The 18,440-nt window shown below is 37.5% G+C and overlaps 1 protein-coding gene across 1 annotated transcript; it reads right to left on the bottom strand.

Annotated features, from left to right (window-relative positions):
- Positions 1-2,455: 2,455 nt before the first annotated feature.
- On the bottom strand, positions 2,456-17,719 carry LOC101977100 (alcohol dehydrogenase class-3). The gene is made up of 9 exons (XM_005325760.5): positions 17,571-17,719; positions 14,555-14,656; positions 12,714-12,855; positions 12,040-12,127; positions 7,509-7,728; positions 7,108-7,368; positions 5,020-5,155; positions 2,855-2,993; positions 2,456-2,731 (listed from the first exon to the last, which is right to left on the bottom strand). Exons 1-9 carry the CDS (start codon positions 17,580-17,582, stop codon positions 2,707-2,709), a joined length of 1,125 nt encoding a protein of 374 aa, XP_005325817.1. The 5' UTR covers positions 17,583-17,719; the 3' UTR covers positions 2,456-2,706.
- Positions 17,720-18,440: the final 721 nt, after the last annotated feature.

Raw genomic sequence — 18,440 nt, 5'->3', positions numbered from 1 at the left:
AGGAAATCAAAATATTGTAAAACAACATTTCTACTCTTTAAAAAAATATTTCTTTAGCTGTAGATGGATAAAATACCTTTATTTTTATGTGGTGCTGAGGATCAAACCCAGTGCCTTCCACATTTGAGATGAGCACTCTACCACTGAGCTACAACTCCAGTCCTTCTGCTCTTTTTTTGTTGTTATACTTTTATTTTTATGTGTTGCTGAGGATCGAACCCAGGGCCTTATAAGAGCTAGACAAGTGCTCTACTGCTGAGCCATAACCCCAGCTCCCTTCTGCTCTTAATACTGATATTTCCACAAGGCAAGAATGTTTCTGTACACATTTAAACCATGCTTTCTTAAAAGGAGCATGCTCATATTTAGCTTATATACATGGAATTCTGCTAGTGACCATTTGGATAAAAATCTGCTTAAGAGCCCATTCTGCTGCTGTTACCATAAAGTTCCACTTAAAAGAAATAAGGGAGGAGGATTGTGTCCAGTCCTCCTAGTAAAGGCACAATTTCCTTGGTGTAGTTCTGTGCATATATTATCAAAATAATGTTTTAAAAATGTATTTGTGGGATACTTTCAAGGGTTATAGGTTGACAATCTGATACTGCATGTTAATTAAAACCAGGGCTGGGGTTGTAGTTCAGTGGTTGAGCACTTGTTTTGCATGCGTGAGGCACTGGGTTCAATCCTCAGCACCATGTGAAAAAATAAATAAATTAAAAATATATGTATTGTGTCCATTTACAACTAAAAAAAAAAAAAAGGTAAAAATAAATAAATAAAAAACAGAATAACAACAAAAAACCTGGTGAATCGACTTTTTCTAGCAGTGTCTCTAGGCCTCCAAAGAATTGTCAGTTAAATTTAAGACTTTGATCATCAGCCTACTGGGCAGATTGGTAGCTAACAGAAAACTTCTGTAGCATTCTGTGCATGTAAAAATGTTTCTTTTTACCCAAACCAGCAAAACATTTTTGAGAATTATCAGCTAAGTGTTATCATGCATTCAAATGAGATAAATGGAAGTAACTATTTTTTGGGATACATTTCCGGTGTTGATTGTACATATTAACTGGCTCCACTGTAGTGTTTTGGATGTAATGTCATTTTTTTCCTTATTTCCATTCCAAATGACCTCCTTATCATCCCATACACTATACTTTGTTAGTTTCCTGTGCATGTAATAAAGAGCTTGTTTCTTTCTCCAGCAAATATTACTAGGTAGGTTAAAACTGAATACAGAATAGCCTAACATGGCTAAAAATGGATATGCAGGTAAGATTTGAAAAATGCTAGGCATGTGAAAGTGTTCCAGTTAAACCTGATAAACTTGCTTAAAGTTAGTTTCTCGTGATGCAAGATTTTAGATTCCTAAATTTAAGAGGTATCTATTTTACTGGCTTTCATGAAGTATACAGAGTTAATATCCATTTGTATTGAAATTATAGACATTCATCTCTATTTTCAAAAATTTTCCTCAACCCTTTCATACTGGTAGAATCTTGATGCTGTAGCCGCAGGTTTCAATGAAGTTATCTCCTCCGCCGCAGTCTGATGACGTCAGTTGTCTGCCATGGTGGTATCTCTTGCAAATGGCGACAGTTCGTTTCCCTTTGCCGGGTGACCAATGCAAGGGGGGTGGGGTGGGGGGGTGGGGGGTGTGGTGTCCTTACTATCTCTCCCAAGCCCCGTTTCAAACCTGTGGCCACTACCTATGAAGGTTCGGTTGGCATTTACCTCCGTAGGATCAGAAGGGCTGACCGGTTGTTTCAGCTGGATGGATTAGTGCTGAGTCACAGCTGTTTGTCTAACACGTGCATTGTGAAGCTGTTCTGTTACAATTGTCATCAAGGAATCACCACCCTGGTAGAATCTTAATTGAGGACAATCAAGATAGATTTATGCCTGTGCTTTATCTGTATTTTGTTCCCAAAACGATTTGGTTCAGCAACATACACAGCATCCAAAATTCAATCCAGGAGAATATGTTAAAAGAATCTTACCAGAAAATAAAAAACAAACAACAATAACAAAAAAACCCCAAAACTTTTTATACATATGGTTGAGTCCCATGATGCAGGAATTCTTATGGTAAGCATCTTACAAAACTGGTTTCTTACACTGAATCTGAAAGCCAACTGCTTTCATTCAAGAAATGTTAATACATATTAAACTTAATGGACTGGCTTAGGACTGTGTACTTAGTTATGACAAATAAAAAGTAAGCTCAATAAATCATCCAGTTATAAGAACTGGAATAATAATATATTAAAACTGCTCTGTCATTTATTATTGAACATGAAAATGTTTGCCATTAGTATTCACATATATCTTGAATACAAGACAAAAGGAAAAAAGCAGCACTGCCCAGTTTCTTTTAACTTTCCTTTACAGAATGAAGATATTATGCAGAGGAACCATGAAGAATGTAGTATAAAGAAATGACAACTTATAATTGCTAGAAATTACTTTTATTATGTTGTAATATTAGTGAGCTATGATTATTTATGTGAAGGAGAGTCTAGAAAATAGATCTGTGACTGTATTGGCCTTGTCCTTGATTGCAGACTTATGAATTATACCTAGTAATACTATTCCCTCGAATAGTTAACTGAAGGCCCAAGAAGCTATGAGCTTGGAAAACGCTGGTCTGGCTGTTTCCATCAGATCACAAGACTTAGGAATGGGATTTTTCTGTTTTGGAATTTAAAACTTAACAACAGTTCGAATGCTGTAAGAGAAGGAAGCAATAAACAGATTGTAAATGGTGACCTTTTAAAATTGTATCATTTTTGGTTCTCCCCTAGAACCCCAGATCATTACATTCTGTAATAGAGCTAAAGAGGAAGCTTACCTCTTTCCTGAATGCAGAAGTTCAAAAGCTTCATTAATTTGGTCAAAGGACACATTGCCAGTCACAAATTCATCAACTTTTATCTTTTTGGACATATATTCAGACACCAACTTTGGGACACTTTCTACACTTTTCCAACCTAAAAGAAATCATACATATATTCATTAATTCATGCAACAAGTTTCTACAGTACGCTTATTGGTTACACAAAAGATATTTAAGAGGATAATTCTGTGTGTGGGGGAGGGGATAAGGTGGGGGCAGTGCTGGGGCCTTGTACATGCCAGGTTAGCGGTCTACCATAGAGCCAAGAGGATTTTTTTTTTTTTTTTGGGTACTGAAGATTGAATCTCAGGGGTACTTATCATTGAGCTACATCCCCACCCCTTTTTATTTTGAGACAGGGTCTTAATAAGTTACTTAAGGAGGGCCTTGCTAAATTGCTGAGGCTGGCTTTGAACTTGTGATCCTCTTATCTGCTCCTGTAGTTGCCAAGATTACAGGTGTGTGCCACCATGTCCAGCCAAGAGAATGATTTTTTTGATGAGTTCTAGAGGAATGATAAATTCCAAAATTAGCCTGAAGCAGAGAATTTGACACAGCATCTTTTGTTATGAAAGAGTTAAATACTTGTTATTTTTTCCTGCTTTTGTATTAGAATTTACTAAAATCTCTCAAGTTTGGCCAATGAAGACTTTTAAACTATGCGAGACAGCAAGCTCTCTATATTTCTTAATAACAAATTTATTTAGATCCATTCCACAATAGCAAAGATTATGTAATCACAATATTCAAGGTAGTAAAAACTGATGCAATATAGTACTTTTGTTCCGAGTTTTGACTTCAAAATGAAGTAAGAATAGCATCTCAGAAAAGTATTAAGAACAAAGTAGCTAACAAAATTTTAAATTAGTGGCCTTGATGTTTCACTTATATCAAAATAAGTAATAAATCAACAAAAATATCTTCCCCCAAAATTTTAAGGATGCTTTAGAGCATATTTCAGACCTCTTTGTGGAAATCTGTTATTTTTCCTTTCAATCTCCTAGTAACTGAGTAGCTACCCCTATTGTCTAGACCAAAACTTCTATTTATATCTTTGGGTAGTCATATTTAGCAACACAAAGAGCTGCAACCCTCTAGTGAATTTCCCAGCTGGCAAGTGCTAGGGGGAGGCTTCAGTTAGAGGTCACTACCAAGACCCCTTGGCCCAGTCAACCAGGCTTAGAATGAATGTCCTTCCAAATTCAGCTGTGAATGATGCCCCCAAGAAGCACGTGTGCCTTACAGAGCCTGTTCTAGGAAGCTCTGTTGAGACACAGTACACATCTAGGGCTCTGGAAAGGAGGGCTGATCAGTGACATTTTCTAAGGTGAGTACCATGGTATTTGCTTCTGGCCTTCAAAAAAGATGGCATAATATGAGGTATGAGAATGGCAGGCATTTTGTTAAACACACATCATTCAAAAGGTTTTGCCTAACAAGATAGTAAGATATTTTTCTTAAAAAGCCTATAAAAACATTAGATTTCATTTATTCACAATAGTTAATAGTTGTGATATGTAAACATAAATTAATGCCTGTTCCCTAACTGAGCAATCATGAAAGGATGGAAATTATTTGAGCTTTCCACTGGTAGTTAGGCAACCCAAATAACCATACTTTTTAGGATCACAAAGGGAAAAATGATCAGTCTGGGAGCTTTTCAATTTTGTTAGGATTGATCAAATATTTTCAGTTTAAGACTCAGTTACTGATGAAAATCAGTACCATTCAGAAATAAGTATGATCACAACCAGTGATCACTGTACTCTGGAAAATTTAAGTAAAAACGTGAGAACAGCAGGTCTGACAATGTTGCCTGCTTACTCTGCAGTCAACTTCTCACCTATGTTCTACCCCAACTTCTTTCTCATTAGCAGAATATTCAATTTTTTTGTAAGTGGGTAATAAGTGGCTAGTGCTTAAGGAGTTGAGCAACTTCCCAGCCCCATGGGTAAACACTGATTGAATTTGAAATCCTCCTTTAAAAGGAACCTTACGCATCAATTTATGATAACGTAGCTCATGACATGAAGATTCTTATTAATACAGGAAAACTAGTCTGGGATTAAAACTCTGTCAATGAAAGTAACGAGAGAAAAGGGACTCATCTACTGAATTACCTCCAAAGGCAGTGCCTTTCCATGTGCGACCTGTCACCAGCTGGAATGGACGGGTGGAGATTTCTTCACCTGAAGCAGCTACTCCAACCACCACGCTGACACCCCAGCCTTTGTGGCATGCCTCAAGTGCTGCTCTCTGCAAGCACAGAGCAAGATCAAATCACACAAGTCAGTACTTTTTGTTCAGAATAACTTCTTTCCTGGAAACTTATGTGGAGTGGGCCTGGTGTGTGTGACATGGGGCTTTTAAAAAAAAATGCCGACTAAGGTCCAAACTTCATGTAATTTTATTGAACAATTACATTCTAACAGGTATTTTAAAAATTATTAACCTGGATAAATATTAACATAAATTGAACAAATGTAAAGCTTTCATTTGCTTTGTACTCTAAAAGTAAATCCTATGTCCACATGTAGAAGAATGAGGTAGACTCCTTATCTCTTACCAGTTAAAATTTCAAAACAGGTAAGAGTTGAAACTATGAAAATCCTCGGGGTGGGGGGGAGAACAAATGCTTTGAATTTTGGATCCCCAAAGCACAGGAAACAAAAGCAAAAAGAGACCAATGGGATTACATTAAACTGAAATGCTTCTGCATAGAAAAGGAAACAAATAAGAGTGTGGAGAAAACTTAGAGAATGAGAGAAAGTATGTGACAGGGGTTGATATCCAGAATTTATAAAGAACTCCAAAAACAACAGCAAAAACAAAAATAACCCAATTAAAAAATTGGCAATAGACATAAACACACGTTTCTCAAAAGACACAAATTTTCAACAGGTACTTGAAAAAATGCTTAACATTATTAATCATTAGGGTAATGTAAATCAGATATAATCTCACCCTGAAAGAACATCCATTACCAAAAAGATAAATGATTAAATGCAGTGAGGACGTGCAGAAAAGGGGAACCTTGTCATTCTGGAAAACAGTATGAAGATTCCTCAAAAAATTAAAAATAGAAAAAAAAATTAAAAATAGAACTACTGTATGACCTAGCAATCCCACTCCTGGGTGTATGTCCAAAGGAATAATGAAATCATTTTATTGAAGAGTCATTAACTCCTATGTTCACTGTGGCACTATTCACAACAGCCAGAAAATAGACAACTGAAGTGTCCATCAATTGATGAATGGATAAATAAATTGGTACATATATACCATCGAATATTATTCAGCCATAAAAAAGAATAAAATCTTGTCATTTGTGGCAACATGGGCGGAACTGCAGATGATTATGTTAAGTGAAATAAGGCACAGAAAGACGAGTACCACATGATCTTTTTACTCGTGTGGAATCTAATCTAAAAAAGATCTCACAGAAGTTGAGAGTAGAATAGTGATTATCTAGAGTAGGGTGGGAGGAGGGATGAGGAGAGGTTGATCAATGGACATTAAGTCAGATTTAGATAGGAGCAAGAGGCTTTGGTATACTGTTGTATAAATAACAATAATGTACTATACATTTCAAAAAGCTAGAATAATGGATTTTGGAAGTGTTCACCATAAAGAAATGATAAGTGTTTGAGAGATAATGTTTAACCTGATTAACATAGTACTCCATTAATATGTACAATTTTTATGTTTTTATGTATTGGTTTAAACAAAAAGTAAATCCTAGCTCAAAGTTCTAAGGAATTTAGTATAAGAAGTAGGCAGGAGAAGTAACAGTATTTTTCACTCAATTTCTACTTGTGTCAAATAGGTGTTGTTACTATCTGCATTTGACAGATAATGAAACCTAGGTTTAGAGAACTAGTCCATGGCTCAAGGTCACTGAGCTGGTAAGTATATGAATATGTAACTCCAAAGCTCACACTCTCTACAACTTCAATATTCTGCTTTTTCATTTAATGAGACATATATTTAGGTTGCACTGAAAGGCAAAGAAACAACTTTTCATCTTTCCATAAGACATTCTTGTGCCATTTTCTACTTGTAGTCCAGTTATTTTTCCCTTCTTTCATTAGAACTGTTATCAAAAGACTTCCTTTGTAAAAACCAAATCCATCAATTTTAAATCCTAATGGGACTGCATTAAAAAGAAAGTTCTACAAACAAAAAAGGAATGAAACAAACATACTCACCATGACCTTCACATTACCAATACACTCAAAGGAGTAGTCCACTCCTCCATCAGTTATCTCAATGAGCACTTCCTGGATGGGTTTACTGAAGTCTTGGGGATTAATACATTCGGAGGCTCCAAATTCTATGGCCCTTGCAAATTTATCTTTATTGATGTCCACACCAATGATCCGGGATGCACCAGCAACTTTACAGCCCATGATAGTTGCCAATCCGACTCCTCCGAGGCCAAAGACTGCACAAGTAGAGCCAGGTTCCACCTAACAGGAAAGACAGTCTGTAAGGAACTCATTCAGCAAGGGTCAAGGACATCAGTAGGTTTCGGGCCAGTTTCACTATTCTAGCAAAGCTTTGCTGAAGTGAATTAGAAGGCAGAAGCTAAAACCCAGGCTGATCTCACCTTGGCAGTGTTCACCGCAGCACCATACCCAGTTGAAATGCCGCAACCAAGAAGGCAGACTTTATCCAAAGGTGCTGAAGGGTCTATTTTAGCAACTGAGATATCAGCCACAACTGTGTATTCAGAAAATGTGCTGGTTCCCATGTAATGTAAAATTGTCTTTCCTTTGCAAGTAAATCTACTAGTACCATCTGGCATTAATCCTTTCCCTTGAGTGACTCTAAAAAAAAATAGGAAAAGACAGAATAAAATGTGGTTTCTTGGTTTTTAAAAATAATGACCAGTAAATACTCAGAAAAGTGTACTAAGATCAAGAGTCTAGTTTTCATTGTATTCATTAATAATCTAGCACATTTCAGCGATGCCTTACTGGTGAACTTGTAAGAAATTTATACTCTTCAGTATCTTTCCAGAACTTATTGTCAAAGCACGAAACTAATTTTTTTTTTTGGGGGGGGGGATTGGAACTGGTTTATCCTCAGTGCTCAATGGGATGGTCTTGTAGTAAGGTTTACAAGGTAATACAGTATTTCTTAGTAATGCAAAGGGAGACCTGGACACAGGGCACAAAAGCCATATACAGGAAATAGAATTGGTTATCTCTGCCATTTTGTGATATACCATCCTGAACTCTGGGTCCCTATAACGCTGTTTTTCTTGTGACCATTCTGAATTTAGAATAGATGTACTTTAACTTCAGACTGTTGGTTGGCCTTCCTTGGCCAAATCAAAAATCTTTTATAATCTTTAGGATAATCGACCTTAATCAGTCAGAAAATATAAATACAGAATGTTTTGAAATGACATTAAGGCTGATCAGAGTAATATCAAGGAGTAACTGGTAAAGTAGAGAGGAGATAAGAGAATTGAGGTCTTCCGTAAATCAACTTTCATACTATCTTTGGGCATACAATAATTAAACCAAATTCTTCAAGACAGATAGTTGTGGGGATTAAATACGACATTCTAGATTTTGTAAGTGCCCATCTGATCCTGACTTTCTTTTAAAATTTATTTTGAGAACACATTTATGGGGGCTAGGGTTGTGGCTCAGTGGCAGAGTGCTTGCCTAGCACGTGTGAGGCACTGGGTTCGATCCTCAGCACCATATAAAATAAAGTTACTGTGTCATCTATAATTAAAAAAAAATTTAAAACAAGAATACATTTGTGTAGACTGCTTATGAAAATAAATTTTAGAAACCAGGGAGGTTTCTAACTGCTACCCCATACTATCTAACTAGACAAATCTTTAGTTTCTCTTTTTCTTTTGGTACTGGGGATTTATGCAGGGCCTCACACATGCTAGGGAAGTGCTCTACCACAGATCTATATCTTTACCCTTTTTTAACAAGATCTTGCTAAATTGCCCAGGTTGGACTTCAATTCTCCTACCTCAGCTCCTAAGTAGCTGGGATCCTAGGTATTTGCCACTTTGCCCAGCTAATCTTCACTTTTTTTCACCTTTAAATTATAAAGCATAAATCTCTGCTCAGTGCATATATAAAATTACATCCAGTAATAGGGCAATAGGTATTCCATAAAGTTCGATGAGTTCCAGAGGCAAATAACGACAAAAACTATGACAATTTATACTGTCTTCCTGGTTATAGTCATTATGGGGCAGGGTTGGCAAACAAGGCAAATAAAGTGAGTACCTTTCCTCTCTAAACCAGATGCAGCCTTTTGGCTTTTTATGGTATGCAAGTTGACTTAATTCATTAATTTGGATTCAAAGCTGGCTTCTTCCATAGGCTCCAAGTATTGTAATTCCTGCACTTCACTGTGAGCTCTGCAATGGTGTTCATGTCAATGTTCTTGAACCTTCCACATTTTAATTGGACACTTCTCGTTAAGGCAGGGAACCATTAAAAACTGTCTCAGCGCCAGCATCTTAACTATTAGTCACTATGTAATACTAAAACTACTCCCAAGTATTGATTAAAACTGGATCCACACCCCCCTTTTTTGTGTACAAGGGATTAAATCCAGGGGCGCTTAAACACTGAACCCCTGCCCTTTTTATATTTTATTTTGAGGCAGGGTCTCACTAAGTTGCTTTAGGGTTTCACTAAGTTGAAGTTGGCTTAAAACTAGCGATCCTCCTGCCTCAGTCTCCCTCATCAAATACCATGACTATCCTCACAGCCTTAGTTGACAAAATTCAGAGTCCTCAATTTCCTGATAATAAGAAATCTATTTTCAAGGTGACAGTCATTGTTAAGAGAGTTTTCAGGCTTTTTTCTGCCATGTCCATAAACCGCCAAACCAGCGATGGAAGCACTGGTGAGTGCTTGTGCTTGTGCTTCACACTGTGCTTGCCTCCTTAAGCTGTTCATGGCTACAGCAGCAGGGACAAAGGAGCACTGTGATGTCCTGAATTCAACATGCACAACTTAAGAATCAGAGAAAATTGATTTAAAAATCCATCATAAGGGATGGGGCTATAGCTCAGTAGAGAGTGCTTGCCTACCATGCTTGAGGCCCTGGGGTTGATCCTCAGCACCCACCTCCCCACAAAAAAACATCCATCGTAAACTCTGAGAACAAATGATAACTTCATAAATGAGGAAGCCCAAATCGTATTTATACGATAGAGCACACAAGTAATTATCCAGATCCACAGATGAAAACCAATGGCTAAACTGACTAATTTAGATCTGTCTGGAGACTTTTCAAAAGTCTCACTGTCTTCAAGGATTCATGTTATATTTCCTCTTCCCTTTCTGCCTGTGTAGTTGGTTACACTGATAGAGGAAAAAACTCAAACAACCTCACACAGGCAACCAACATAATAAATGTCAAGAAAAAAATCACTGTGTTATTTTAAAACAGAAGAGGTACTACATCTTCATTAGGAGAGCAGGCCCTAAAGTCAGATTGCTTGGTTCAAATCCTGTGTGATCTTGGGTAGCTTAACCTTTGTGCCTTAAGTTTCCTCACTAGAAAGCATGGAAAACCTTGTAAATTCCTAAAAAAATCTAGTGAGACATCATGTAGCTAATATATTAGTATTATGTCTGGCAGAGTATGGTTAGTAAATATTTGTTATTTTTTATAAACACTAATTTGATGTACACTCTTAAGTAAACCCTCTGGAATACATATATGAATAAATATGCAGATGAGAAAATGGTTTGCTTGTAGATTCAAGAGTATGTTTCTTTTGAGAGAAAAACAAAAAATATACTCAGAAACAAAAAACAAGTATCAAAGCTCGACATAAAATAATTGTTGTATATCTTCAAAGGGTGGTTTAAGCTTGTTAAGTCACTCTTACCAGAGGAGTTTCATGAACCAAATGTGACACGGGATACATCACCTTTCACAGAATTTTTTTCTCTGAAAGCCTGGTTAGTTTTAACAAACCCATCACCATTTTATACTTGATGTGTTATAAACTAATTTTTTCAGTGCCATAAGAAAACAAACGAATGATCAAACCTATCTCCCATTCTATGGTGGAGGGAGCATAAACTCCTCCGTTCACACCTGAAAGCTGCAGATGTGTAGCCCAAAACTTAGCAATACCAATCTCAGGAAAACACCCCAAAGCAGGTTGTGCATGTGTGTGTAAAAATGTCACTGGCCATATTAATCCTACAGCTACAAGCTGGGAGAAACTTAAGTGTCCACCAACAGGAAAATGGATAAATGGTGGTATCTGGAATGGAGTAAGACAGAACAAAAAATAGAGATGCACACAGCAACGTGGACGTATCCCACAGGTATTACGAATGGAAAAAACCTGACAAAAGAGCACACTCTACATGATTCGCTTTATACAAAGTTCTACAGTTGAAGACACCAGAATAATGATTACTTCTGAAGGAGGCAAATGCTGACTTGTAAGGGACATGAGGGACTTTGTGGGGTGCTGTCAGAGATCTTTCCTCTTGATCTGAGAAAAGACTCTAATCATCCGGGGTGTGTGTGTGTGTGTGTGTGTGTGTGTGTGTGTGTAATATTCACTGGACTAAACTTAAGATTTGTACACTGCAAATATAGTATTATAGGTATATTCTACTTCCATAAAAAAGAAAAAAAGGAACAAACAAAAGGGGATCTTACATTGCTTCAAAGAAATAGTTTTTTAAGTGCTATTAACATATAATAAAATAACTTACCTTTTCTGTGTCAAGGGGTTATATTATCTCTTCTAGGCTTCTCAACAATCTTATGAGGTAAGTTTTATTACTTTAATGGACAATAAAATGGCTCATAAAAATGATTTCACTTAATCTCACAAACATGTCCTTCCTTGAAAATCTAGCGTAGGATTATGGAAAGAGAATGGGTTCATAAAATTCTGTTCTATATCGTAATGACCTATGATACTGTGCAAATCCTTAATTTCCTGCGTCTTCATTTTTTCATCTTTGAAAATAAGGTTATTAATAACAGTGACAGTGAGACTGCTTTAAAGATGAAATTAGTTCATGTAAAATGCACTGCTTAATTGCCACATAATTAAGTGATTATTACCATTAATATGACCTCTTGTTTTAAGAATACAATAAAAAGCCACTAACCTTATCTTCTGGCAAAGGTTTGTTTTTGGATTTAGACAAAATTTGCATTCTCCACACTGTGGGATGTAAAGCGGGATGACAGTATCACCTGGGAAACAAATACAAAGACATCCTGAATGGGTAGTACCTATTTCTAAATGAATAAAGCAGCCTTTGCAAATTCCATTCCTTTCTGCTGTAGTCTACAAAGTTAACTTCAAGGTTTAAAACTTTACCCATGTAATGTCACCTAGACATTGCCTGACCATGCAAAAAGTATGTTTCAAAGTTTTCATCTAAATGAAACTCTTAAAACAATAACTGCAGAACAAAGTCATGTTGTGCTTCAAAATACTGACTTACTGACATCATTCTAAGAATTCTTGCTGACTTTTCCGAAATTGACTTTGGAAATGTACTTAAACAGTTTCAGATGAAGAGCCGTCTGCAAAATTGAGAGAGAGAGAGAGAGAGAGAGAGAGAGAGAGAGAGAGAGAGAGAGAGAGAGAGAGAGAGAGAGAGAGAGATCCAAATATTTGTGCTTCCCAGATGAATGAAATCAATCTTGATATTTTTTTTTAGGTGACAACCTGTTTATAAACAGTTTATAAACAGTGTGTAGTTTATCAGAAAAGTAACTTCCCTACAGATATAAGCCTAAATTATCAAGTAAGTAATCCAAATATTCTCCTTACCTGCCTTAAACTTAGTAACTCCTTCACCAACACTTTCCACAATTCCAGCACCTTCATGTCCTAAGATCACTGGAAAACACCCCTCAGGATCAGCTCCACTCAAAGTATAGGCATCAGTGTGGCAAAGTGCAGTGGCAATGATCTGTCAGGGTGTTAGAATAAAAAGCACTGAAGTGTGTGTGTGCATGCAGGTCAGAGTGAGGTACAAGTCAAATAAAAGACATTTTACTTTAATATTATACTTTGTAGATTCTAAGATAGAAGTCTTTTCTATTTTAAGTTGTTTAAATCAGCAAGGGTTCATAATCCATAGCATTGCTAACAATTAGAATCGGCAGCATTTTTTAAGTGATACATAAAAATAATGGTGTATTTATATGCAATAAAATGTGGATTGGTTTTTCTCTTTTTCAATGCATGTTAGCAGAAGGTAAATAAGGTAATTTTATGTGCACTGTGCCTGCAGGTGTGGAGAGGAACATTACATATTGCAAAACAAGTGTATCCCATCTCACTTTTGACTTCCTTGTGGATTCTGGAAATGTCTAAAAAAATACTATTTCTGAAATATGCCAGTCTGCTTGAGTCTGGACCCAAACTATGAGATTTTACTGGAATCAATCTTTTGCCACCACACATTATTTCCACTTAAATTAACCTTTTATTCCTGTTTCTCTGGTTTTCAAATATCTTGTCTTTCCAAAGCACAAAAAAGTACAGAAAGCAAGACTCTTGGAGTATTTGTATTTATGCTGCTCTGCTTCTGGCCTACATACTCACTTCTAGTGTAATACTCTTTGCTATCTGTCAGCAGTTTCTCAGGGATGAAAGCTGAACTCATTGTGCTTCGTAAATATATAAAGTTCATCTTTGTATATTTAGGACAAATACTCTTCTTCAGTGGCAAAAGCACAATCAGTTTAATTTCTGAATTTGAAGAAGAAAAATACTATACTATTATAAGATTTCAGATTTCTGAGTCTCAGTTGAAAAGGGCCTCCAAAAGTTATTTGGTTGTGGGCTCTCCCCACCTGATCTTTATGATCCTTGGGAGCATGAGCCAGTTATGTGCAGTATATATTTGGAAGTAGGATGGTGGTGGTGGAAGTATACTTAAAGTAATGGCAAAAGAGAGCCAAGTCTTTTCCTAAAATGTAACATTTTTGTAGAAAGGAAAAAAAAAATATTTAATGGCCATTACTTTAAAACATTAATTTTATATATAAAAAACAAGTAGAGAGTTAAACTTTTATAAATGTCAAGATTGCTCGAGCTGGTTGTCTTGTGTAAAATACCCCTCTCCAGGTGTAACTCTCCTTCTCTGCTGCAGTGGAGGTTGAGAGGAACTGGATTAATGAACCTGCTGAACCTTGGCCTGGTCCATCAGGGACAGTACATTTTGAAGCTCTCTAAGCAAGCAAGGAGACTTTATTTACTTATTGCTTTAGTTAATCAGGAACCTCTTTCCAAATCTTATTGGAAGTCCCTTCTAACATAACCTAGTTTATTTAATGTTTCCAATGTTACACTATAGATTATGGGGTCAGCAGAAAAGAGAGGATCTTACAAAATCACATTAAACTATAAAAGTTACATTGCAGGAATCTAGTAATCCACAGGAAAGGTGCTATGCCAGCCAAAGCCAAAATTGAGAGAGAGGTATACTTAAACTACAAAAATGAGAGAGGTAAAAGGATGTTGATGCTAAGGTTGGATGACTTTCAGATTCGTCTCCTTGAATTGTCCTTTGGGGTTTATCCTCTATAGACCTCAGAGCTACTCATTCACTCACTGTAAGTCTTTTTTTTTTCATTCTCCCAATGCTGAAGGTGTATCATTACCTTAATTCGAACTTCATGAGCCTTTGGGGGTGCTACTTCTACCTCCTCAATAGAGAGAGGCTTTCCAGCCTCCCAGGCAACTGCGGCCTTGCACTTGATAACCTAAAATGGGGGGAAAGAGAGTGAGTGGTTTACCTTCCTAAACTAATTATTTAGTGGTCAATTCCGATACCAAGAATGCTAATCTTAGAAAGTTTACCACAGATTCACAGAGAAATATACACCCCTAAGTGATATGTAGAATTGTTTTTAATTTCATAGAATTAGTATACAGTAAAAAAGACTTGAGATGATTACTCAATCCAATACAACAGTCTCTTTTGCCTAAGAAGTCTTATTCATCAAACATTTAATGACCCTCTGATTCATTAAAAAAGATCAGAATAAGAATATAGGTCCCAAGAGAATCTGATACAGTAGATCTGTTATGAGGCTATGGTTAATATATGTCATATTAAACTTTTGCTCAGAATGGTTAAATAAACTGTTTGCACCAGTTTAGTGCAAAACTATAGGATAGGAAGGAGGATAAGAAGTATCAGAATGGGCGAACTTAAACTTTTAACTGTGCTAATACAGGAGCCCCTTTGACACATAATATGTGTAAATGCAATATACAAGCATTTTGCCACATATGGTTACTCAGTACTAACAAAACAGTCTGAACTCAGATATGGTATAGGTGTAAAATACACCTGAATTTTGAAGACTTAGTACAAAAAAGAGTAAAAATATCTCATATATGTACATATATATTATATATTTATACACACATATTGTCTGTTTGGTGACACTGGGAATTGAACTCTGTCACTGAGCTACCTCCCCAGACGTTTTTTTTAACATTCTGAGACAAGGTCTCAATAAGTTTCGCAGGCTACCCTTGAATTTGTAATCTTTCCATTTCAGCTTCTGGAGTAGTTGGTATTACAGGCGTGTAAAACTGCACCCAGCTGCATAATATTTTTAAAAATATTATGTTGAAATAGTATTTTGAATATGTTGAATCCTATAAATATACTATTAAAAAACAATTTCATTTGTTCCTTTCTTTAATGTGGCTACTAGAAAATTTTAAATTACATATGTGACTTGTATTATGTATATATAGGAAGTTAAGAGATTATAGTCAGTACACATGCTTCCCCATTACCATGAAATCAAGCATAATGAGGAAGGTTTTGAACAGTTCACAAAATGCTTATGAAGTGTATTTATAGCAGACAGATGTGTACATCAATAATTTTAAAATATGATTTAAAGAAACAGGAACAAAGGGCTATAGAAAGCAATAATGAAGGAAGAATGTAACCTTAGTGGTTTTGGGAAAGCATCACTTTTAATAAAGAATGAGAAAGAAGTAATTACAAATAAAACACCTACAGATTGGATGATTACGAGTAAATGGAAGTCAGTATGAAGTTCCTAATACAGTTCTTGGTATAGTGAAGCTTTGCAAAAATAAGTAGTTATTGGTGGAAGCAGAACAGAGTTGAGGAAAAGGAGAGGTGAACTAAAGATATAAGGAATGGCTACTGTAACTAATGAAGCTGCAAATTATTGCTTTTAAATTTGAAATGTAAGGCTGGGGGTGACGGCACACACCTGTAGTCCCAGCAGCTCAGGAGGCCGAAGCAAGAGGATCGAGAGTTCAAAACCAGCCTCAATAAAAGCAAGGTGCTAAGCAACACAGTGAGACCCTCTCTAAATAAAATACAAAATAGGGCTGGGGATGTGGTGGAGTGCCCCTGAGTTCAATCCCTAGTATCCACCCCTTCCCACCCTCAAATTGAAATGTAGGTATTAAATATGAGAGTAAAGAATTTAGACACTGCTTTAGCACCTTTTTCCACCTTAATGTACCATAGATCTCAAAACAAAATCCCAAAGGATCAAATTAGAATGCTAACAATTTAGTCACACAACCCAGACATCCAAAGCAACAGATAAATAATTATACAGAACCAAAGTTTGATCCCTCTCCCATTAAAAAATGCTGAAAGCAGCTTAATCTTTTCTTTTCACTGAGAAAGCAAAACAAAGCCCCGCTCTAAATCCAGGGAAAATTGCCCTATGTCAACATTTAAACTATGTAGGAGTTACTATATTTCACCGTCTCTGAAGACATTTGGTAATAAGGAAAAACAACTGTATATTAAGCCTGAAAGATCATTAAGAGTTTATCGTTTTAAACTTCACCATTTACAGTCATATATCTTTCCAGGAAATGTCTAAAGTTTGTAAAGCATTAAAACAATCAAAACAATCAGCGACTTTAAATTGATAATTCCTCTTTTTCATGTACTTCTGCCTATATAGTTTAATATTCATTTCAGAATCTTTTCACTCATGGACAGATCTGAGTTGGACTTCTGACTCACTACCTTTGGTGTAATCACGAAGCACAACCAACTTTTTGAGCTTCATTTTTTGGTCTCCGAGAAGGGAAAAAAATGCCTCGCAGTCGTGTTATACAAGGATTATGAGAGGGCATAAATCTCTTGGTGCCTAAGTGCTCAAAAATATGTTAAAAAGAAAGGAACCTAAGAGTCTTCCCAAAATACACTCTCAAGTGGCACAGTAATGGAGCATTTTCCAAGTCGTGAATTGCAACCATAAAGCACTAGCACGTAGGAGTAGGGCTCTGGCTGCAGCTGTGTCTGCCTGCAAGCGTGACACCACGAAAGTTATTTAATTTCGCGTAAAGAGCAGTGGCTTCTCCAAGGCCATTTGTATTAGGACACGCACTCGACCAGCTCCTGCCCCCACTCTTCGGTTCTCCCCACCCCCATCCAGCTCCGGCGGTTCCAGAAGCAGAAAGCAAAATTACTGCCCCAGTGAGGAGCCAAAACAAAGCTTCCTTCCTCTCTTTTTGGCTGAGGCGGCCGCAGGCTCCGATTCAGCTTTGGAGGCGGGATCCCGTCCCGGGCCGAGCCACGCGCCTCTGCTAGCGGCCTGATGCCACCCCACGTTCTTCCTTCCTCTAGCACAAAGCCCGCGGCAAGCACGTAGTTACCTGGTTCGCCATGTCCACGGGTCTGTCGGCGCCGGAGATGGGCGGTGCCGGGGCCGGGTGGGGGCATGGCTGTGAGGGGGCGTGGCCAGAACCGGAAGGGCGTGCCTGAGTCTTGGCGCGGGCTTGCTCTCGGGGTTGCGGGTGACGTCGTACTAGAGGGTTTGGTTCGTGGGTTTCCTCTTGGTTGCGTGCGCTGCCTTCAGGGGTCCTGCCACAGACTCCTTTGCGAAACATCTTGGTTGGGGTGGGATGTGGGCCAGTCATGGTAGATGAGGCTTAAAAGAGCGAAGGAGAAACGATGACAGGCCTGCTGCGTGTTTGTGCCCCGTAGGCAAATGCTGCTTTTCCTTCAAGGCACTGTTGTGTGCCCTGGGGAACACTGGATGAATAAGATACCACGTCTCAGGGGATTCTCCACGAAGAGAGGAAACTAAGTTTGTGAGACTAATGGTGAAGGGTGCACAAAAGAGAGAGGGGCCCATTCTAGGAGCTTCTCGAGGTTTTTTTTTTTTTTTTTTTTTTTTCCCAGCAGCAGCTGATAGGTTTGTAGGTTTTGGGGATAGTACAGAGGGAGAGACTTTGCAAGGAGGGTCGAGGGGAACAAAAAGTTTCCAGAACCTGGATGCATTTTAAACGTGGGCCACAATGTAGAGAAGGTTGGAGTATTTGCTGGTTTACATATTATTTTAGTTGTAGACGGACGCAATAACTTTATTTATTTTTACGTGGTGCTGAAGATCAAACCGAGTGCCTTATATGTGCTAGGCAAGCTCTCTACCGTTGAGCTACAATCCCAGCGCTGTTGGTTTACTCTACAACAGTCTGATTGTTGTATCCGCTGTGTTTTGTTAAAATGGCTCTACCAGACAC

The sequence above is a fragment of the Ictidomys tridecemlineatus genome, chromosome 9 (assembly GCF_052094955.1).
Source record: "Ictidomys tridecemlineatus isolate mIctTri1 chromosome 9, mIctTri1.hap1, whole genome shotgun sequence".
Lineage (NCBI taxonomy): Eukaryota > Metazoa > Chordata > Mammalia > Rodentia > Sciuridae > Ictidomys > Ictidomys tridecemlineatus.
The sequence above is the reverse complement of the archived record's forward strand: the minus strand, read 5'-3'. Positions and strand labels throughout refer to the sequence as shown.